Source organism: Sceloporus occidentalis, unplaced genomic scaffold (genome assembly GCF_023333645.1).
Source record: "Sceloporus occidentalis isolate IW3139 unplaced genomic scaffold, rSceOcc1.0.p SCAF_1, whole genome shotgun sequence".
NCBI classification, from domain to species: Eukaryota; Metazoa; Chordata; class Lepidosauria; order Squamata; family Phrynosomatidae; genus Sceloporus; species Sceloporus occidentalis.
In genome coordinates, this window is record NW_028316981.1 from 15,901,020 (window position 1) to 15,923,441 (window position 22,422).

Consider the following 22,422-nt stretch of genomic DNA (forward strand, 5'->3'; position numbering starts at 1 on the left):
AACCTAACTTCTTCCCCTTTTCAGATGCTTATAAAAAACAAACTTTGATCCAAAACACACTGTAGAAAACATTGTGAGACATTTAGCCTTTTCTGTCAGAGAGCTTTAATGCCACAATAAACTACAGTTCTCAAGATTCTCAAGCACTGAGCCAGGGCAGTTAAAGCTATCTCGAGCTGGATTATTTCTGCAGTGTGTTTTGAACATCTGACATAAAATTCATGGAGCCTTTTTCCTTAGCTGAGCCAGTTTTCCTTATATTGTCACCTTCATAGTATATGGAAGAAAGTAAAGAAAGTTGTGGCCCTTTGAGATGTTAGATTTGCAAATCTAGTCAGCCATATGGTAAGCCTGATGGGACTTTTAGTCAAATACTGGGAAGGTCACAGGTTTCCTATCCTTGGTTTCTGGTAAAGGGGACAAAAAATAAGTCCAGCCAAAGATAGGAAAGGCTTAATTAACAATGGTCCATCTCTTCAGTCAGGATCATGGGTATACCTTAGCCGCCAACCTTAGCTAGCCCACGCACAACATAAGTGTGCTAGTTTTGTTGAGTTCAGCAGGTAAAAGGGCTGGCTTTTGAGTAGATGTGGGCAATATCATGAGCTGCATGTGGCATTCCCTTCTATTTCTGTGCCTCCCCCCCCCCCAATAGTATCCCCTACTGCCATGCCACTGAATTTATAGATGAAGTTAGGTAATGCAGTAGTGACAAAAAAATTGTGTATGTACTTAAAAAATTACTCCCAAAAATGCAAATCTATTTGTTAAAAAGGCATGAATGGTGAATGCACTTTGTTTAAAGGTGGAAAGAGACACTTCTAAAGTAAAAAAAAAATGGCACTTTTTTACATCCGGTAAAATCTGATCCAAGGCCCAGTCCTCTTGAGTGTTTTCGAGCAGCTGTCATTTTGGAATGCCTAAAGCCAAAGGATGCAGTGGAGCTGGAACAATGACCCAGCTTTACTGATTGCTCACAATGTGCTCCTGTTACAGATAGCTCATTGAGTTCTGGTGTTGAACAGTCATTGACTTCTTGAATTATCTCCAGGACAAGAATATCTGGCTGTCCCTCATTGACATGCTGCGAAAGAAGGACCAACTGCCAGTGGTTGCCTTCACATTCTCTCGCAATCGCTGTGATGACAATGCCTCCATGCTAACTACTGTTGACCTTACAAACACCACAGAGAAAAGCGAGATCCATGTCTTCTTCCAGAAGTGCATCTCCCGTCTGAAGGGCACAGACCGCCAGTTGCCTCAGGTCAGAGGGAGTTGAACAGTGAGAGCTTGGAAGCTGTCACCTTTATTGTTATTGTTATTGTTGCTGCTGCTGTTGTTGTGTGCCTTCAAATCATATCAAACATATGACATCCTAAGTCAAACCTATCATGGGGTTTTCTGGAGCTGGGGGTGTGTGACTCACCCAAGGTCACCGACTGGGCTTCCAAAGCTGAGTGGGGAATCAAACCCTGATCTCCAGAGTCTTAGTCCAACATTCAAACCACTACACCACCCTGACTTGGCTTTACAGAGTGGCAAAAATAGGAGTTGGGTCTCTTAACCTGGCAGTTGCTTTTTGGCTATTATTATTTTTATTTTATTTATTTATGTCCTGCCTTTCTCCCAATATTAAAACACTACTAATTAAAAACAATAGAAAAATATTTAAAATATATAAATATAATGTTTTTTAAAAAAACTATTAAACAATTTATAAAGTTAAAAACAGTAAACATTAAAATATTAAAATTAATTTAAAAACTGTGTATAAACGTTAAAATCTGAATAACACAGCATTTAAAAGCCTGAGGCACAAAAATATTTTTACCTGCTGCCAAAAGGAGAGCAGGGATGGGGTCATCTTGGCCTATCTAGGGAAAGGAGTTCAAGAGCCTAGGAGCAGCCACCAAGAAGGCCCTCTCCCTTGTTCCTAGCAAATGAATCTGAGAAGGTGGTGGGATAGAGAGAAGGGCCTATCCTGAAGATCTCAGAGCTCTAATACAGGGGTAGGCAACCTGCAGCCCGCGGGCCGGATGCGGCCCAGTGAGGCCTTGGGACCGGCCCCAGCCTGGTTCTGCTGCCGATTGCCGCCGGGGCCTTTGGCGTCTCGCGCGAGGGGCATGGTGGGGCAATTCTCTATAGAAGCCTCAGAAACATGCATTTATCTTAACATTTTTTTAAAAATCAGCAAATTTTTTTGCGTGTCCTCCATTTTTTATTTTAAAAGTGCCCGCCATTTGGAAATTTTGTCCTACATTTGTCCTGGTTTATTTATTTATTTAATTTTTCAAAAATTATTTAATTATTTATTTTTTTTTGCTTCGGCCCCCCAGTTGTCTGAGGGACAGCAACCCGGTCCCCGGCTCAAAAGGGTTGCCTACCCCTGCTCTAATAAGTTCATAAAGGGAGAGAAGGTCCTTCAAATAACCTGAACCGAAGACATGGCTACCTTTTATTTTTGTATCATGTGCTTGTTGTTGCTGTGCTGTTGTGGCTATTATGGCGACTCTATGAATGAGAGACTTTCAAGAACCTGACAAGGTTGCTGAAGAAAGCTGACCATCCAATCAGTACAGCAGTCAAGAGGGAAAATGCAAGTTGAGGACAGGGGAGATGTTTATTCATTTTTTAGCTTCATTTGTATCCCATCTGCTCTCCAGTAAGCGCAAGGTACCATACATAGCTCTCCTCTTTCTTACTTTTATCCTCACCTCTGAAACAGCTCTGCAGGCTAAGCCAGGCAGGGTAAGAGAGAGACTGATCCAATGTCACGGAGTAAATTCCTTGACTAAGTCGAGACTTAAACCCAAGTTTCTTAACATGCTAAGCACTGTGTCATTGTGCTCTCACAATGACAAATGTATAGTGTGTTTGCCTCTTTGGGGCATGAAGAGTGGGCTTTAACATGGGTTAAGTCTTCAAAATGGCAATCCCTCCCCCATAAGTTGTCTGTGAGGCCTAAATAACGTAGGTACCAGATCTGACTACAGAGCACTGCTGAGGAATTTAACAACCATCTTTTTCAGACTGGGCAGATAAAAGTAGCAGAGAAATCCAGAATTCAAAAAAAGCATTTAAACACCTTGTGATTATTCTTTCAGGTTCTTCACATGGTGGATCTCTTGAAGCGTGGCATTGGGGTGCATCACAGTGGAATTCTGCCCATCCTGAAAGAGGTGGTGGAGATGCTGTTTAGCAAGGGCCTTGTCAAGGTGAGTCCTGTTGGCCTTACTGTGCAGGGGAGAAGAGACAAAGATTTGATGGGTGATGAATGGGATGTTCCACTGAGAACTGATTGCCTCAGTGGCACTGGGAAGCTCCTTCTCCTCTTTGTAGATTTTTATGTACACTCAAAACCTGTCTTTGCAGTTTGGGAAGCCCTCCAGAGCAGGTTTTTGGGCAGTGTGAAAGTTGAGCTGGACAGTGAAGAAAACTGATAGAAGGCAAATCCTTTAAGATGTGGTGCTGGAGAAGAGTGCTGAGGATATCATGGATGGTCAAAAAGGCAGACAAATGGGTCTTACCAAGCCTGAACTCTGCCCGGAAGCCAAGATGACTAATCTGAGGCTGTCATACTTCAGCTACACTATGAGAAGAGATGACTCATTAGAAAAGACAGTAATGCTAGGAAAGGTGGAGAGCAGTAGGAAGAGGGGAAGATTGTATACCAGATGGATATGCCAGTAAAGGAGGCCCCAGTCCTGAGCCTGCAGGACCTGAGCAAAGCAGTTGAGAATAGGGGGGTCTTGGACATGTCTCATTTGTGGATCACCAAGAGTTAAAGTTGAGGGTGTAGAAAGAGGGAAAGAGAAAAAAGTTATGTCATACTGGCATTCAGCCACTAATGGGATGTTGCATTAAGAAAGGGAACATAGCATCCTGCAACTTGTCTTCCTCTGTTGTTCTCATTTAGATCCTTTTTGCCACAGAGACGTTTGCCATGGGGGTGAACATGCCAGCCAGGACCGTGGTCTTTGATTCAATCCGTAAACACGATGGCACTAACTTCCGGGATCTGGTGCCAGGTAAGGGAAAGAACATGGAGGCCAGAATAGTTTTTCCTCCCTTTCTTGAGATGTATCCTGTGTTGCAAATAGAGGATAGCTGACAGTTTCCAGTCTTAAAACAGTTCTCCTGCCCCATAAATCCACCTTTCCCCTTCTCCCAACTTTTTAAATCCAGCTGCTATCCCCACTGCCTGTTTTAAAACTTTGAAAAAAATGAAACTCTAGGAAGAAGAGCCTTGGCTGTGCTGCTGGTTTGTAGCAAGAGAAACAGAACAACATTACTGTGTCTGCTGGTGCTCCATTTGGCCCACCTTTTAAAAACAGAAGCATGTGTGCATATGTGTTTGCATCCAGTTGACATAGCCTTTCATGGCTGCTTCTCTTCCAACACAGGCATAATCATGTTGAGTCTTAAGCAAAAAGGTCATGGTGACATGAAGACAATTTACTCTCATCCCAGGGAGCTGGACAGAAATGAAATTTACCCCCATTGTCTTCCTTAAATCTCCATAGGTTTCTAGTTGGCAGCTGTATTAACTGCTTCACCCTTAGTGTCATTTTATTTATATATTTTCTCTTTCACTCATCCTTCCCCATAGCTGAATACATCCAGATGGCAGGTCGGGCTGGACGCCGAGGTCTTGATACTACCGGGATGGTCATCATTCTGTGCAAAAACCAAGTGCCTGAGATGGCTAATCTTCACCGGATGATGTTGGTGAGTGACTCTCTCCCCTTAATTATTCTATTTTCTCATGTTCTCTCTCTTTCGCTCTTCTTTTTGGTATGTTGCCTTCCACCACATTTTTTTTCCTCACACAACTTAACACTTTTCAGTGTTGGACTTGAAGGCTGCATCTGCACTGCAGAAATAATGCAGTTTGATGCCTTTTTAACTGCTATGGCTCAATGCTATGGAATTCTGGGATTTTAAATTGTATGAGATATTTAGCCATAAGATGGAAACCCCAACCCTAGCCCTCTTGAGTGTTTTCCAGCAGCTTCCATTTTGGAACACATAAAGAGGAAGGATGCAGTGGAGGAAGCATCCTTCCTCTTAAAGCAGTGGAAATGACTTGATGACACACAACAACAACAACCAGACTCCTGGGGGACCAAATTTGTGCCCAATGCCATTTTCCCTCTGTGCTGCTGTTGAATGTCAGTATCTGCTCGCTCCCACTTGTGGTACCCATTTGGCCCACCTGTTTCAAGTGTCTTCTGTGGAAACTGTTCTTTCCACCATCACCTTCTCTAAATCTGGTCCTCTTTCACCAGGGCAAACCAACTCAGCTGCAGTCCCAGTTCCGCTTAACCTACACCATGATCCTTAACCTCTTGAGGGTGGAAGCCCTCCGAGTGGAGGACATGATGAAAAGGAGCTTCTCCGAGTTCCACACCCGGAAAGACAGCAAGGTATGGAGGTGACTTGAGAAAGGGGAGCAGGTTCCTGGACCTCTGCAAATCTGGTGATTGAAAATGTGAGCAGGGAAACAGCCCTGAAATCTTCTGGGATGTATGAACATCCCCCTCCAGTACCCTGGATTTTGAATCTGGGTGGCAGAAGAGGGAGAACAGGAAGAAACTAGATTGGGGAGACTGTGTGAAGAGAAGACTGAAAGGTGACATGGTGGCTGTCTTTAAATATCTGAAGGAAGGACATGTAGAGGAAGGAGCAAGGCTGTTTTCAGCTGCTCCAGAGATCAGAAGATGAACCAATAAATTGAAATTACAAGAAAGAGATTCCACCTAAAAATTAAGAAGAACTTTTTTAACTGCAACAGCTGTTCAACAAAAGTATAGACTTGGCTTGACGGGTGATGGACTCTCCATCTTTGGAAGTCTTTAAACAGAAGTTGGATGGAAATCTTTCAGGAGTGCTTTAGTGTATTTGTGCATTGATAGAGGGTTTGAGTAGATGGCCTTTGTGTCCCTTGCAACTCTGTAATTCTATGATTTTATGTTTTGGTACATCTTGAAATGCAGATGCTCATCAGGATGGTCCAGTGGGACACTAAACATTCAGACAGCTGTGTTCATCCAGATGAAAAACAAACCACTTCTATAACTGTTTCTATCTCATCTAAACATCTGTTGTGAAGCTAATGTGGCTTCAAAAACTGACTCCACCCAGTGTATTTGCACTACAGTGAATGTCTCCTTTAGCCTCACTGTCTGTCCCCCAATGCATCATTGTCCCCACTAATCAAAGGTCTGTTTCTCCTTAAACTAAGCTGTTGAGAAGCAGAAAGGTTTGCTGGCTTGTCAATGACTTTAGGGATTCAGAAGAAGCTGTTTCCCACTTTTTCTGTCAGGGCTGGAACTTGGAGCCTTCCCAGCATGTCTTCTTCCACTTAGTTTATATGGCAAACAGACCTATCCATGCTTCTTACTAGAGGCTTCCTATGTCTTGTTCTTTTGTTGCCAGAGGTCTCTGAGGATGAGATTGGGAAAAAGGCAAGAGGCCACCAGCTCCACAGCTCTCCTCTTCACTGTGTCTTTCCTCTTCACTCCCCTCCCAGGTCTACGAACACAGGATTGCCCAACTGAGCGACATCTTGGCCAACATGGAAATGGGAGATACGACAGGACAGCTCAGTGATTTGGAGGAATATTACCGGGTAGTACGAGACCTGCAGAAAAACCGAGAACTCATACAGGTAGTGATCTGGAGAAAGGAGTTATAGGGTCCTTTTCCTCACCATAGTTCAAATCCGAGGTCTGGCTAACTAATATCCCAGACATGTTATTCAGATCTGCCTCTAGAGAAGCCCAGAGAGTTAGATTTTCTCCCCGTATGTTACTGAATTGAAATTTCCAGCTTTCCTCACCATTGACTGTGCTGGTCAGGGCTGCTCGGACTTGCAGTCCAACAACACCTGGAGTGCTGCATGGTTCCCTTCTCTGCTTTAGGAGCTGGTGTTGGCAAGTCTGGCCAAGATATACTCAGAGCTTGGAACGTTGTTTTATAAAAGTAATTAGTTATAATGCTAAGGCTCAGAATGTACACTTACCAGTTTACAGGCACATTTCTAGGGGGGGGGGTGCAGACTGCACTAGCTGACACCTCAGAGGGGAGTGTCTGCATTCCAGTATGGAATGTACTGCTGCATCTCTGTGCGAGTAGACCAGAATTCCCAGAGACTGAAGGTCCTGAGAAAGACCTGATCCACCTACCCAAACATGGCAAGGAGGCCAGCCAGGATGCTCTCAGCACACCATGGCGAACTCTGGGAGGCCTCTCCTGTCACCAAATGGTACCTGGACCTTGTGGGACTTCTGAACAAGGCAGGTAGGCCAGAACAAACTGGGTGCCCCAGTCCACCAGCCATGGGTGGCAAATACACGGGAGCATTTCTCCTCTATAGCATCTCAATCTACTCCTGTGGTGACTCCAAACCTGGGGTGACAGCATGGAGTACCACATTGAGGTGGCCCAATCCTAGTGATGCCATTGCCAGAGTTTTTAAAAAGTAACCCTCAATTTTCCCATTTCTCAAAAGTAACCAAATAGTTACCTTTCCAGTCACTTTTTACAAACACAGCTATATTTGTGCAAAATTTTTGATGGGAATTTTGAAGAGCTATACAATAATCACTGTCCCCAACCTGACATGTTTCCATTTCTTAGACTAACGTGATTGCGGTGCTTTATGAGCCTGGTGTGATTAAAGTCCTTAGGCTTATTCTTAAGGATCTGTCCAAGGTGTAGAACCTGTTTGGGGGGTAAAGTTCAGCACCTTGGATAATTCCTTTAAAGCCTGCGTAAATCCTAGAGAAGAGTCAACACTCTACTCATATGGGAGCCACCAGCTCTCAAGGTTTAGAGAGAGACACCTTGTGTAATCGAGTACCAGAACCTTCCCCAGATCCAGTGCTCTAGATGTGTTGGATTACATAGTCAGCATTTGGTATGCAGCTTGGAATGATGGGGGTTGGGGAAGGCTGAAGGCTTTCCTTCCTAGCGTTCCTGCCATTGATAGCAAAATGGATGTGCCTGTGGGTTCTTTTCTACTCCTTTTTCCCCTTACAGAGGCGGGTCATGGAATCAGTGAATGGACTGAAGGCCCTCTCTGTGGGACGAGTGATTGTTGTGAAAAACCAAGAGCACAGGAATGCCCTGGGGGTGATCTTGCAGGTAAGGTTGTGGGTCCCAGCAGAATCAGAGTCATTGTTCAGACCTGTCTGTTGATACAGCATGCTCTTTTGTATCTTTCTGTTAATTTGCTTGATGGATGGATTTGGGTTTGGGAAAGCCGAGAAAGTGAAGATGGGATAGGACGGGTGGTGCGACAATAGAGGCAAGTCTCGGGAAGGCAAGAAGTTAAAATTGAGTCTGCAGGTACTAGCCACTTCAGCCAGAAGCATAGATTGTTTTGTCCATATAGGTTGAGTAAACATCAAGTGTGCATTCTTCCTACCAGCATGAGGACTACAGTCTTGCTTTTGAAGATTGTTGTGGTTATATACCATCAAATTGACATATAACAACCCTCTAAATGAGAGACCGCTAATTGAACTTATCATTAACAGTCCTGCTCAAGTCTTGAAGATTCAGGGCTGTCACTTCCTTCATTAAGTCTACACCCATCTAGAATATGATTTTTCCTCTTTTCCTACTGCTTTTCTACCTTACCAAGTATTGTTTTTTCTAGTGTGTCATGTCTTTCTATATGTCCAAAGCACAATAGTCTCAGTTTAGTCATTTTGGCTTCTATGGAGAGTGCTTTAGGACCCATTTAAACTACCTGCTCTGTGCTCTGCCAATCTTGGGTTGCTGTTTTTTTGGAAGAAGCAATTTCAGCAAGGAGCATTGTATCATATTGTACCTTTCGTCTCTCAAATAATCCATATCCCTGATCCACTCAGTTTCCAGGCCAACTCAGGCCTGAGGGTCTGTCAAAATTAAACATAGTCAAAGGTGTACCAAAAAAGTCTAAGGATTATGGGCAGATATTAAATGGAAGGCAGCAGTAAGACCCAAGGCAAAGATAAAGTAAGCTCACAGCCCTCAGCTGACTGAAGCAGTCCATCACAGTTGCTGTCTACGCTGGTGAACCACCGTGAATTAAGTATTGCTCCAAATGACTAGGTTTCAGGGTTGGGGTATGGCCCAAAATGCATCCCCTCAGAACAAAGCCAATAATCTGATTTCCCCCAGTCTTTAAATACCCTTTCTCTCTTCTCCTGAATGTTGCTGACACTCTCCCAGGAAGGAGTGGGGAGGAATCTCCCTGTAATAAGAAAGGAACAGCTTCTCCAGGCATTCTGTAATGGAAACGTTTTTCTCCTCCTCTTCATCATAAGATGACCTTGTCAAAAACTGCCCCCTCCTCAGTCAATAAATCAATCTTCTGTAGTCAAATAGTAAACCTTTTATTTCTGTATCTGGAGAAGTTCACAGTTAGACATATGCAGACAGAACTACCATAATCCACAATCACAAGCATAGAACAATCAGTGTCCCACCCGGTGTTTTTGCAGGCTTTACCTTGATTCATTTACAAATTAAAACATATCTGACTCTAGACTAATTCATCCAGTCCCTTCTTAAACTGTCGGTCCTCCCTCTTTCTTTAATTTCTCATGAGATTGTTGTGGGAAAATCCTCCCCCAGACATCTGTGCATTCCTGAACCAAGCGGTTATCCCTTTTTTTGAACCATCAGTAATTCTTTGAACCCACACCTCCCATCATTCCCAGTATACATCATAGATCTCTAAAACACATAAACAATAAAATACTGCAAAAATGATATTGAAAGTCTTACTGTTGTTGTTTTGATTGCAACAGATTTGCTCATTACATTGATTACTATCAAATGCATCCCTTTTGACCCATAAAACATGTGCATAGAGTGAATGTATGAGCTAACTATCCCTCTGCACCAATTCATCCAGAAATCCCAAAGCCCTGCAGTGCCTGACTGTTTTTTGGTTTGGTCTGATCAGAACCATGGAGACCGTGTGGAGGGTGGTTGGGTTTACCTTTTAGATAGGTGGCATTCTGCCCGCCTTTCCAAAGCAAGTTGTTGGACTCCCAACTTCAGGTTTCTTCTGATGCTGCCAACCGGACCTTCAGCACCCTGGTGATGTGTGAGAAAAATCCAACAGAGGGAGATGAGACCGCAAACAAGGAAAGCAGTCCCCTCTCCCCTTCAGAAGTGCCCCTTCCTGATGACCTGCTGCGTACCAAACTCTTTCTTCCTGAGGGTAAGGCAATGGGATATCTCAGAAGATGGAGTAGGAGGTGTTTTGTATTGGCACCAGAAAGAAAGCAACCTTGATTCAACTTGAACGTCCAAAGGGAGGTAGTCCACCATCAGGGCTCCACAGCCAAGAAGGCCATCTCCCATGTTCTCCCACTTCATATTGTCCTCACTGCTGGCACACAGGGGAGGGCCCCTTCTGCATTTAAGACTCATTAGCTGTAGAAAAGACCTCATCCTGATGAGAATGAAATCTGAAATATATGCTTTGTCCATATGGATCAAACCGCCGCCTACATATTTCAATTCTCCTCTGTTATAGGGCTCTTGAGACTGTCTGAGTGCCTGCACTTCATATTTTATCATGAATGGAGTTGTGGTATCAGAACGCTAAGGGGAGGGGAAGAGCCATTTATTTTCAATGGGGTGCAAGCATATGCAATTTCCCCCTTACACGGGGGGGGGGGGGGTCTGGAACAGATCCCCCGCATAAGGGAAGGGAGGACTGTATTATGAAAATTTAGATTTATATCAGCAAGAAAGCAACAAGATTTGAGTGTGGAAACATGGTCAACATCCATTTCTTAGTAAAAGTTTGGTTCAAGAGAGCTAGAAACACAATTTTTAAAAAGAATAATTTGTGTAGCTAAGAGTAGTGTGATTCGGGATTCCCGCATCCTGCAAATTGGTGAGCAATGCTAGCTACCCTCTGTTCTGAGTTGTGTGTGATGGTGATTTGTTAGACTATTTCCCCCCCAATTCTGTCCAGGCCCCTGTGGACACACCATAAAGAAGCTGGGCCCAGCTGATATTTCTGGTATCACCACCAAAACCCTGCGCATCAATGCTGAGCGTATCCTGGAGGATTTCAAGAAGCGACAGATGCCCAGGTTCAGGTGAGCTGCAAGGAATGGCTGGCATTTACTTAGGATCATGCTCATGCATAAGTCATGCTACATTAGAAGAGAACTTTGAAGCTCTAATGAAATTAATATCCCGCAGAGCATAATGCTCTTGCATCCTTTCTTTGATGAGTTTCCTACCATGCTGTATATCACCAGATTTTAGAACTATAGGGTTCAGGCCAAATTTCTTCAAATTTGCCTCACGTTCTGATAACCATGATTTTTTATAGATAGAACCTATTTGTTCATCTACAGCACAAGTTGATACACTATATGCTACATTGTAGGATATATAAAACCCCAAAAGATAAGTTTCTGAGGAGAAGTTTAGAACTTGTAACTAACCAAAATGACTTGGAGAAAATCACTTACTTGTTAGCTAACACAACTAAGTCTGTTATGTTCAACACTAACTTAGATTAGATGTTGAGGATAAAGGCCTGCATGGGAATCTGCAATAAACAGATTATATTAATTTAAATGGATTATGAAAAATTGTGATATGTTTTTTGTATGAAATATTTTTGTAACTTTTAGTGTAAACATATTGCTCTATATGTTATAGAGCTAATTGACTGTGGAAGTTTTAAAGGGTTTTAATTATTTTTGTAATTTGATGGCTATAACCTGCATTTGGTTGTCATGAGTAACCTGTACTGTACATAAGTCATTCTACACATGCAAGGCCAAAAAGCAACCATTGTGTTATAGATATAGTCTGCTAATAGCAGTAGAAGCAGAAGCCATGGCTTCCTTGATTGAATCCATCCATCTCTCTTTAGCTGTCCATGATATTCATGGTACTCTCTTCCAACACCACATTTCTCTTTCTGCCAGTTAATTCTCTTTCTGCCAGCTTTCTCTTCCTGTCAAGCTTTGTTCACGTTGTACAGCATACATAGAATTCAATCACTCACATGTCCATCAGTCAGAGATAGGAAGATCCTTCTCTGCACATGACCATGGATAGCCACTGCTGATGAGGGTAGATTCCACTGGGCTAAATGGACCAACAGTCTCACCTGGTATAAGGCAGCTTCTGATACTTCTGTGGAGGTTATCACAGAAATGGGCAAGGTTTGCCTCTTCAGATATTTCTGAACTGCCTCAGACTGACAGAGTCGATGGCAAAGGATTGTGAAACGGGAGTCCAGCAGTGCCTCGAGGATTGTAATTTCCACATTTGGCCTTCAAGCTCAGCTTTGTAGGATGCCTCGGAATGGCTCCTTGACCTCAGCAGAAACACATGCTGTTCTTGGGATGTGAGGAGGGGGAGAAAGGTGGAGGGTGTAGATACTCCATGTATATCCTCATCCCCTGCTCCCACTCTCTCGACATGACTGGTTTCATAACTGGAGTCCCCACTTCCAACTCCATTGCCTGATAGTGTCACAACAAATGCCTTCCAGACGTTGCAGTGGTAAACTAAAAAAAAACTTTATTCAGCAACTATATGTACTTCAATCACATAATGAGAAGACATAAATCACTGGAAGAGTCAGTAATGCTAGGAAAGCTAGAGGGTAGCAGAAAGAGAGGAAGGCCACATACTAGATGGATAGATTCAACCAAGGAGGCCATGGCCCTGAACCTGCGGGACCTGAGCAGAGCAAGTGAGGACAGAGGGGCTTGGAGATGACTCATTTGCATGGTTGCCATGAGTCAAAGTTGACTTGAAGGCACTTTACAACAACAACATAGATTTACACCAGAGAAAGTCTGGAAGTCCCTGGTGGTCACTATTCAAGTATTTACCAGGACCCATCTTGCTCAGATTCAAAATCAGATGAAATTGGTTGGACCTGGCTGTCCTACTGTTTGAATCGTTACAAAGTAGTTCAGGCTGATAATCTCCCTGCACATCCTGTAAGGTCAAAATGTCCCTCATAATGGTTCCTCAAAAAAATGATACTGAAAACGCCTGTGAAGGCCACACAATCAAACATTGAGGGTTACGATGTGAAGTCGAAGGCTTTCACAGCCAGCATCCATAGTTTTTTGTGGGTTTTTCGAGCTATGTGGCTGTGTTCTAGAAGAGTTTTTTCCAGACGGGATGCACAGGAAAGCCATTGAAATCCACAAACACCTGGACAACTTCAGCCGGAAAGACGAAACCCTTAAAGTAAACAAGGTTTGGCTGCCAGTCCTCAAAAAAACCAAAATCAAAACTCAAAACATGCAAATGAACACCACTCAGGGTCAGGGGATTTCCCAGCAGACAATGGATCACTAATTGAATAGACACCCTAAAGCCTTGCCATTCAACAACAGACCATTTCAGAGATTAACATGTAAATCACTTCCTTTCAACCAGGGGTCACACAGTATATATTCCCCACTCACTTCCATGCCAGCAATCTCTGAAGATGGCAGCCACAGATGCTGGCAAAACATCAGGAAAAAACTCTTCTAGAACATGGCCACATAGCTGGGAAAACCCACAAAAAACTAATGATTGAATGGCCACCTTTCAGGTGTGCTTTAGTTGTGTACTCCTGCATTGGAGGGGTGTGTTTCAGACAAGATAGTCCTTTTGGTCCATTCCAACTCTGGTTCTAAGTTTTGAACCAGATCAACCAACAGCATATTGAGGGTAACATTAAAATATTGACTTGATTTATTGTTATTTATTCATTGGCTGAATTTATATCCTGCCTTTCTCCCAAATGGGATTCAAAGCAGCTTAGAATAATTTAAAAGGTCCAGCTAAAATGCTAATGTACAAAATTTAAAAAGAAATTAAATGTTACAATTATTAAAAGCCTGCCAGAAAACAGTTGAAACACTTAAGCATATTTAAAAGTGGTTTCAATTATAGTAAAATAAAAGAATTAGAAAACAGCACACCATTTACACAGACGCTGCAGTTGCAAACCAACTGCAAACTTGAGGGCCAGAGTAGACATTTGAGGATCTTGTGCACATGGGTTAAAAAAAGGAGATTTTTTTTGGGGGGGGAGGGGGGTTCAAGGATAAAAAAGTTTTGTGGAGTCCCCTCTTTATCCCTGCTCTCACCACATGCAGGAATGACCCACCTGGACCATCTGCAGCCACAGCCACTCAAGAATTGCTGCGCTTGGCTGAAGGCGACCCTGAAGGCCTCCCGCTCTTGAACCCCATCAACGACCTTCAGCTGAAGGACCTGGAAGTTGTGGAGGGTGTGATGAAGGCCCGACAATTGGAAGAGGTTTTGACGGGGTTTCAGTGTGTTCACAGTCCCCGTTTCCACATGGAGGTCAGTGACACGTCTTGGGTGATATGCTGAACAGTGCTGGAATCAAAAACTAGGGAGACTGGGGCTTTTCCTGAAGATCTCGGGGAAGTGTGGTTTTTGTTTGTTTTCTTGGGCTGCAGCTCCTAGAATTCCCCAGCCAACATAAGCCAAATCATCTGTTGGGGATGCTTTGATTGTGAGTCCCTGCATGGCAGAGGGTTGGACTGGATGGCCCTTGTGGTCTCTTCCAACTCTATGATTTGATTCTGTGATTTTAGTGGCCAGAGTTGGGGAAGCCTGTGGACTGCAGCTCACAGTACTTCATTATTGGTTCTGCTGGCTACGGATGATGGGTATTGCAGTCGAAACATATCCGAAGGACCACACTTGCCACTAATGTTTAAAGACCCATAATTTCCATATTTATTTTGTGTTACTTGTTTAATATATATCCCACCTTCCTCATAGCATGGGACCCAAGATAGCTTACAACACATTAAAACAAAGTACAGCTGTGTACATAGCTGGAAAATTCTAGGCATGGTCACCCAATAATAATAATAATAATAATAATAATAATAATAATAATAATAAAAAATTTCCTAAGCACCAATGTTTGAAGTAAATCAGGAATGGAAAAGTGTGAGCCTTCAGCAGTTTTTGGACTCTCTCCTATGAGCCCATGCCATTTGTTGAGTGGAATAGGGCTGAAGGAATTTGCAGTCCAGCAGTTTGTGTTTTCCATTCCTGATATGACTGAAGGAGAGGGTTAACCTGTGTTTACGCATCTGGGTGTATTTTCCAAGATTCTCTACAAAGCACAGTTCAGCCTTCAGAAATTCTCTGATTTCAATTGTGCAGGCTTTATTTGCAGGGAGGGGGGAGACGACGTACAAGTTTCTCTTCCTATAAAAAAAAAAACAGTATTGCTGATGGACTGCAGTTGGAACTTTTTTCTGCCATAACAGGTCTCCACACTGGGCTCGGAGGCTGCTCATAAGTTTGGGGAGTTAGCTAGTGTTATAATGTGTGTTATATGCCAGGAAACCATTGTCTCTGTTCAGTTCACTGTTGATGGACTACAGTTTGTTGATATACTGTACTCCAATTCTGCTGTTTCTCTTTCTAACTCATTTTAACTGAGATATACCTGTACTGGATAGGAAATATGCTGAGGGCAACTGTGTAGCAGGAACTCTGAAGCCACTTCCACTTCCGTTTTCAATATTAGCAGTTCACGGTTTGTGCAACTATCTGCTCCTGATCTTGTTTTTGCAGACAGAATGGAGCTTCTCCATCTTCTCCTTCCAATTATGTAGTCTGTTTGATTTTCCATATTAGCCATCAGGTGATGTCCATATATAGAGTTGTCTTTCTGGTTCCTTGAAGAATGTGTTTGCGATGAACCAGCTGTTGGCCTCATAAAATTAAATCAGTCACCTTCCTGCTTCATTTCTTGATCCTAGGCCAAATGTTCCTACAATCTTTGATTCTGCTATTTCCTATTTTTCCATTCTAATCCCCCGTGATGAACATGAAGTCCTGCTTTGATGTGTGATCAATTTCTTCCTGGACTCCAGCATAGAATCTTATAAATGGTTATTCTTCTGCCTCTAGTTGGAGCACAAATTTGGATTATATTGATGGGTTTTCCCTAAAGTCTTATTGATAAGATTTGATCAGGCTTTGCATTCTGTCCTTTCACTGTTTTTGTTACTATCTCTCCTCCCTGTTAATTGCATCCAATTTTATTCTTTGTTTTTAATTTCCTGAGTAAAACATTGTGTAATTATGTGACTCAAAATTACCCATTCCTATCCACTTTAGCTCACTCACCCCAAGTATTGCAATGTTTATATGTTCCATTTCTTGTTTTACTGTGTTCAGTTTCCTGTTTCAGGCTTCTCACATTCCAAAAGCCTGATCTTGGTTTGTAGTCACTAAGGTAATGCATGGATGGCATTATCATGCAAATACTCCTTTTTCTCTTCTTTCCCTCTAGTTTGTGCGGTTCAGAGAACGCCAACAAGTGCTGGAGGAACTGGAGCAGCTGCGTTTCCTGCTCTCTGATCAGTCCCTTCTTCTGCTGCCAGAGTATCACCAGCGCGTTGCAGTAAGTCTCTGGAAGGCATGAGATGTCCAGTGGAGCGGCCTCATATACAGATGTGCCAAGCAAGTGATGCCTCAGGGGAAACCCAATTCATCCTCAGACTTTAAAAGTCCCCTAGTATAGGGATGGGCGATATGTGGCCTCTTTAGTGGCTGTTCCTAAGTACTGGAGTTCCCTTCTCAGGAAGGCTAGAGTGGCTCCTTCCTTGTTTTATTCATTTCATTTTCAAATCCTTGCTGTTCTTCCATTGGCAAGTGAAGACCTTTTTATTTCAACAGACTGTTTTACAAGAAAAAGGCTTTTCTTGATGTGTTGAGCTGCTTTTATAATGAACCAGTGTGGCATTTGGGGACAAAAGGTTTTTTTGTGTGTTGGGCATATGATACGGTGATGGCATACACACGCACACACCTGCTTTCAATTAGTATATTGTATTGTATGTACAGTAGACCCTCCACATTTGCTGGGGCTAGGGACACAGGACCCCCATGAAAATGAGAAAACCACAAATTAAAAAACATGTGGTTTTTGTTTTGTTTTTTTAATCTGAGAGAATACCTCTCTAAGAATCTCTAGGTCTTCCAGTGCAATTCTGGGTCAAGATCTGCCAGAAGCTGATCGTGAAATTGGACTGGAGGACCTACAAATGCCTAGAGAAATGTTCTAGGAATCTCTAGGCCCTCTGAATCAAATCCATGAATAATCAAAATCCACAAAAGTCAAAGCCGCAAACGTGGAGGGCCAACTGTACAGTCCGCTCTCCTTATCCACAGATTTTTTTATCCATGGATTCATACATCCACAGCTTGAAAATATTTTTAAAATATAGAAATTCCAAAAAGCAAACTTGGATTTTACTGTTTTATGTAAGGGATACCATTTTACTATGCCATTCTATCTAATGGAATATGAGCATCCATGGATTTTGGTATCCACAGCAGGTCCTGGAACCAAACCCCCATGGATACCAAATGCCCAGTGTATTGTTTTTGGTAGTCTCTGTGGCAGAGAACTCTAGTTTCTCCAAAATATGAAGTTCGGGGGGGGGGGGGGCGGCTGGATGTATTGTGTCTGACAAGCTCTGGGGTACTGCACCTTTTTCTCCCCCCATGGCCAAACTCTTCCTTCGTATTTCAAACCCATAGGTCCTCCGTTCTCTGGGCTACATCAATGAAAGTGGGGCCGTGGAGCTCAAAGGGAGCGTGGCCCGCCAGATCAGCAACCACGAGCTTCTCCTGACACAGCTGCTCCTCGACAACACCCTAACAGACTTGCGACCTGAGGAAATTGTGGCATTGCTCAGCTGCACCGTCTGCCAAGTGCGCACCCAGGTGGAGCCACAGCTGCCTTCCGTACTACAGAAGGTGAGGAAATGGGTGTGGGAACTGTAGGAGAACCCTTCACACATTGTACAGGGAAACTGTGACACTTAAATGCCACAAGATGTAGTGATAGCTGCTGACTTGGGACAGCTGTTATAGGAAGTTGAATAACGTCATGGAGGTTGGGGATATTAATTGCTACTCATCACAACAGATACATACTCAATATACCTCTGTAGTTCACCTGCTGGGGTGTATGAGCACAGTGCAATGAATTCAAACTACAGGAAAAGAGTCCACCTAAACATTAGGAGGAACTTCCTGACAGTAACGGCTGTTCAACAGTGGAACACACTCCCTTGGAGTGGTGGAGTCTCCTTCTTTGGAGGTTTTTAAACAGAGGAGTGCTTTGTGTATTCCTGCATGGCAGGGATTTAAACTGGATGGTTCTTGAGGACTCTTCCAACTTTATGATTTCTGGGTGGCCATTGCCCTTAAGTCTAGCTCATGTACAGGTCGTTTTCTGCTGTGGAAGCACAATGCAGGACAAGATAGGGCTTTTGTCAAATCCTGTATAACTCTTGCATTCTTAAGTCAACCCAAACACTAAAGGAAAAATTGGCTTTCTTAACTCTCCCCACCCACCTGATGCCCTTCGGATGTGTTGGACTCCCACGTCCCATGAACCAATACAGCCAATGCTCAGGAACTCTGGAAGTTGGAGTCCATTTCTACATGGGCCTGGGCTGTGGATTCACTATCCCTTTTCACCCTTCAGGGCATTGAGCACATCCGATCAGTAGCAACGGAAATCGCTCTGCTCCAACGCAAGTGTGGCCTGCAGGAATCGGTGGAGGACTTCGTGGAGCAGTACAAATTTGGGCTGGTCGAGGTGGTTTACGAATGGGCCCGTGGCATGGTAAGGGTCTAAGCTCTGGGCCAAGTCAACTTTCTTTCTTAGGCTGGTTTGCCCCACTGGATCTATTTCCAGTCTCCTTCTCCTTGGGAAGGGCCTAAATCATGATCTTAGAAGCTAAGCAAGTCATCCCTAGTTAGTACTTGAATTGCCAACAAATACCAGATGCTTTTGGCTCTATTTTTGAGGGAGGACCTGGCAAAACCATCTCTGAGTATTCCCTGCCTAAGGAAACTATAAAATGCATAGGTTCACCACAATATGAAGGCAAACACATACACCTCCCTGGGGAAACCAGAAAACTCCTTTTTACAGCTGATCTAGCAAAGTTAGTTTGTCTCTGTATTGAATCTTCTGTGTGAAGGGTTGGGGAGCAGTTAGGAGTAATCTGTGCTTGGCTTACCCCGATGTTTAAAAGAAGGAGGGAGATAAAGACAATCAGTGACTGTTTCATCTGGGCCCAAACGCCTCCCTGGATCAAGAAGTATGGCAACAGGTAATGGAAAGGGGCAGGAAAGTAACTTCATAACTGCAGAAGTAATTTTGTGGCAGAGCAGGAAGACCCATTACATCTCACTTCTGCCATTAATTCATGAGGTTGCTTTAGGCAAGTCACACTTGTTTTAAGCCTCAGCTTTCCCCCTGTAATACAAGAAAGGCACTGAACTACCTTACAGAGTTGTGGAATAAGAAACTATATAATAGTTGTACAAGAAATTACAATGTGTAATACTCTTGCTAACACGTTATTTTATTATTATGCTGAATATTGTTGCTGTTATCATATACATGAAGTGTTTTGAATGCTGTATACAGATAGTGGTTGTTATTTATAGCCAGATGCTGTGAGTATCTGTCACTGGTCTGAACAGACCTAATATTCACATCTTGAACCTGTATCCTGGGATGAAAGGGTTGTAAGCATTTGAGAATAATCTTTTTCTTATGGGAATTTTACAAGTTGAACACATACATTGAATACAACCAGAGTCAGGAGGGACACATCCGTCTTAGTAACAGCATAGGTTTCAATTAAGAAGTTGTTTCCCCTTCAAGAATTATGGCTAAGTCTCTTCTTATATCCTGCCCCAGCCAGTCAGCATAGCTGCCAGCAGTAACCAACACTAGCTAACTGCTTCTGTTGTCTCTCTCTTAAGCCATTTGCAGAGATCGCCCGCCTGACAGATGTGCAGGAAGGGATCATTGTCCGTTGTATCCAACGTCTGGATGAGACCTGTCGTGAGATGCGCAATGCAGCCCGGGTCACTGGGGAGCCAACACTCCATGCCAAGATGGAAGCAGCTTCCAACATGATCAAGAGAGACATAGTCTTTGCTGCCAGCCTCTACACCCAGTGAGGTGTGAAGCTCCTTTGGGTTTATTTCAAATCCTTGGAACTGTGTGTATCTGGTTTGTTAATTTCTGACCTCGGAGAGGTTATAATGCAGCTTGCTGAGACAGAGAATAAAAGATGCTTTATTGTCAATGGGAGTGGAGATGTGAGCTTTGCTCTAGGTTACACAAAGCAAAGGGCAATGCTGTACTACAAAGGTGAACATATTCTTGCCCAGACCCAATGGTTGCTCAAAATAGAAAACTGCTGCTTGTGGAGGGCTTTATGATGGGGGTGGGGAAAGTGTGATTCATGGGCTGCTTGAGGCCCTTGGATCCACATTTGTGATCCCTGAAGCTCCCTGCCAGTCCATCCACTTGAAAATATTTTGGTGTAATTTTTGCATGGTTATCCACACACACAGAAAGCCCCCCTCCCCTTGTGCAATACAGCTGAGTACTTTATTCAGCTCTAGGTACTGCATTTTAAGAAGACTTTAGGCTAGATTTCAGCAAAGTGCAGCCCCTCTTGATGTTGGTGGACAGCAACCCATAGCACTCTTTCCCATTTGGGGAGCTGAAGTCAAACAACATCTGCTCCACTCTGGAGCAAGTTCAGAAAAAGGCAGATAAGCAAAAATAATTTGAATATGGAAGAGGGCAAATGTTTGTTCTTTGCTATCCCAGAATGGTATCTTCAGTAACAGAGCAAATTAGCAGGTTTGGCTCCCTCCTTGGTGGTCTTCAGAAAGAGAAGCTACCTGCCAGTTCTTGGGATTCCTAGCACTAAACGGGGTTGGGCTGGATAGCCTATAAAGCCTATGCTAATTTTTATAGTGTTACACTAAGCCACCCTTGGACAGATTTTTTTTAAAAACATACCACAGTCTATGACATGATGTTTGGCTGCAAGACAGAAAGTATCTAGCCTCCTGAAACTTATTTTAGTTACTGGGGAGGTGGATGGTATGGTGTTTCTATAATAAATTAATAAATTAGCATCTTCCTGTAGCTTGCAGTACCATCTTTAGATGCTGGAGAAAGGCCTGGGAGATTTTGATTTCCTCCCTTTAGGCAATTCCGTGTGTTACTCTCCTCTGCAAGGTCCCTGAACTCTTCAAATAGGTAAGAGAAAGTCTGGAGACTGATGTATAGGAAAATGAGAAATGATGGAAAGCTTGAATGAGTGATACAGTGCTGGAATAAAATGCAGTGACACACAAAAGTGAAAGAAGTTCAGAAGAGGTACACTGGGTGGTAGACAAAGGTTAGTGTAGGTAAAGCTGGTATATGTGTGCTTGAAGCTAATTTGGTGGTGGGAAGCCTTGTCCACCACTAATCAATGTGCCTAATCATTTGTGGCAATAGCTATTGGCAAGGTCTACACTACTGCATTCCCTCTCTTGAAGGTGCAATACTTACGCAGAGTGGTTATCAAATGGAGAAGTGGGTGAAACATGGTATTCAAGGAAAGATAAAAAAGAGTCATTCCAATTCCTCCTTGAAGCAAGGCTGTTCCAATGCCTTCCAACAGAAATGAGAGCTTTGTCAATTGGCTCACATTTTTATTAACCTGATAACAAGTGTATGAATGGATTTGTAGAGGTTTGCTATTCTGCTGTCATGGTTTGGATCAGAGCCACAATTTTACAGATTTAACTGAAAAGTAAGGAACTTGATTCTGCTCAGTAGCATTGGTGAAAAAGATGCACCCTGTGCATCTCCAGGAGTGAGGAGTCTTCTTTAAAACAAGGTACAAGTTGCATACTTTGCTTTTGCCAAAGCTTCCCCTCCCACCCCCCCACCCCTAAAAAAAGGGCTTTTACAAAATATAAGTGGCTACTAGGGAAGTGGAAGTCATGTTTTCTGTCATTTCAGGCAACAAAATATCTAGAAATGAGAGGCAAGACCTGCTGTGGTCCCAGTAAATATAGGCCAGAGTGGACAAGTTTCAGATGCTTCTGGTTGGTTTTTCACGGTGGTGAATTCCACAGCAGATCCCACTGGAGGAAAGTGGGCAGTGGATAGAGATTGCTCACCTTAGTGCTCTGGACTGTGGACTGTAGCTCCCAAGATCCCTTACCACTAGCTGTAGTATGTAGAGACCAAATGCATCTGAGGAAGTAGACAAGTCTACGAAAGCTCATACTGCCAACTTCTTTCAGTTAGTTTCAAAGGTGCTACAAAATCTCTCTACATACCGATTCTACAGACTAAATCGGGTATAGCTTTGAATTCTACCACTAGCTGTGGTGGTTGGCTAGGACTGATTGGAGTTGCAGTGCAACAATATATGCCTGTTATACAGGTTGTCAGGCAGAAGTCTGCCCTAGTCTACCAGGAGATGGCAGGAGTTGCTCTACCACTGAGCTATTTCTTGCAAATCTCACTCCCCAATTTTGGGT

General features: G+C 43.2%; 1 protein-coding gene across 1 annotated transcript in view; it reads left to right on the forward strand.

Moving 5' to 3' along the window:
• SKIC2 (SKI2 subunit of superkiller complex) overlaps positions 1–20,171 on the forward strand; it is a 33,969-nt gene extending 13,798 nt beyond the window's left edge. The window contains exons 16-29 of the mRNA XM_089513802.1: positions 1,052–1,264; positions 3,105–3,215; positions 3,917–4,028; positions 4,610–4,728; positions 5,289–5,426; positions 6,533–6,670; positions 8,044–8,148; positions 10,060–10,222; positions 10,988–11,114; positions 14,148–14,358; positions 16,340–16,450; positions 17,593–17,811; positions 18,548–18,688; positions 19,843–20,171. Coding sequence (XP_089369928.1) covers positions 1,052–1,264; positions 3,105–3,215; positions 3,917–4,028; positions 4,610–4,728; positions 5,289–5,426; positions 6,533–6,670; positions 8,044–8,148; positions 10,060–10,222; positions 10,988–11,114; positions 14,148–14,358; positions 16,340–16,450; positions 17,593–17,811; positions 18,548–18,688; positions 19,843–20,043 — 2,109 coding nt within the window. The 3' untranslated portion in view covers positions 20,044–20,171. The remainder of the gene's footprint in view (positions 1–1,051; positions 1,265–3,104; positions 3,216–3,916; positions 4,029–4,609; positions 4,729–5,288; positions 5,427–6,532; positions 6,671–8,043; positions 8,149–10,059; positions 10,223–10,987; positions 11,115–14,147; positions 14,359–16,339; positions 16,451–17,592; positions 17,812–18,547; positions 18,689–19,842) is intronic.
• Positions 20,172–22,422: the final 2,251 nt, after the last annotated feature.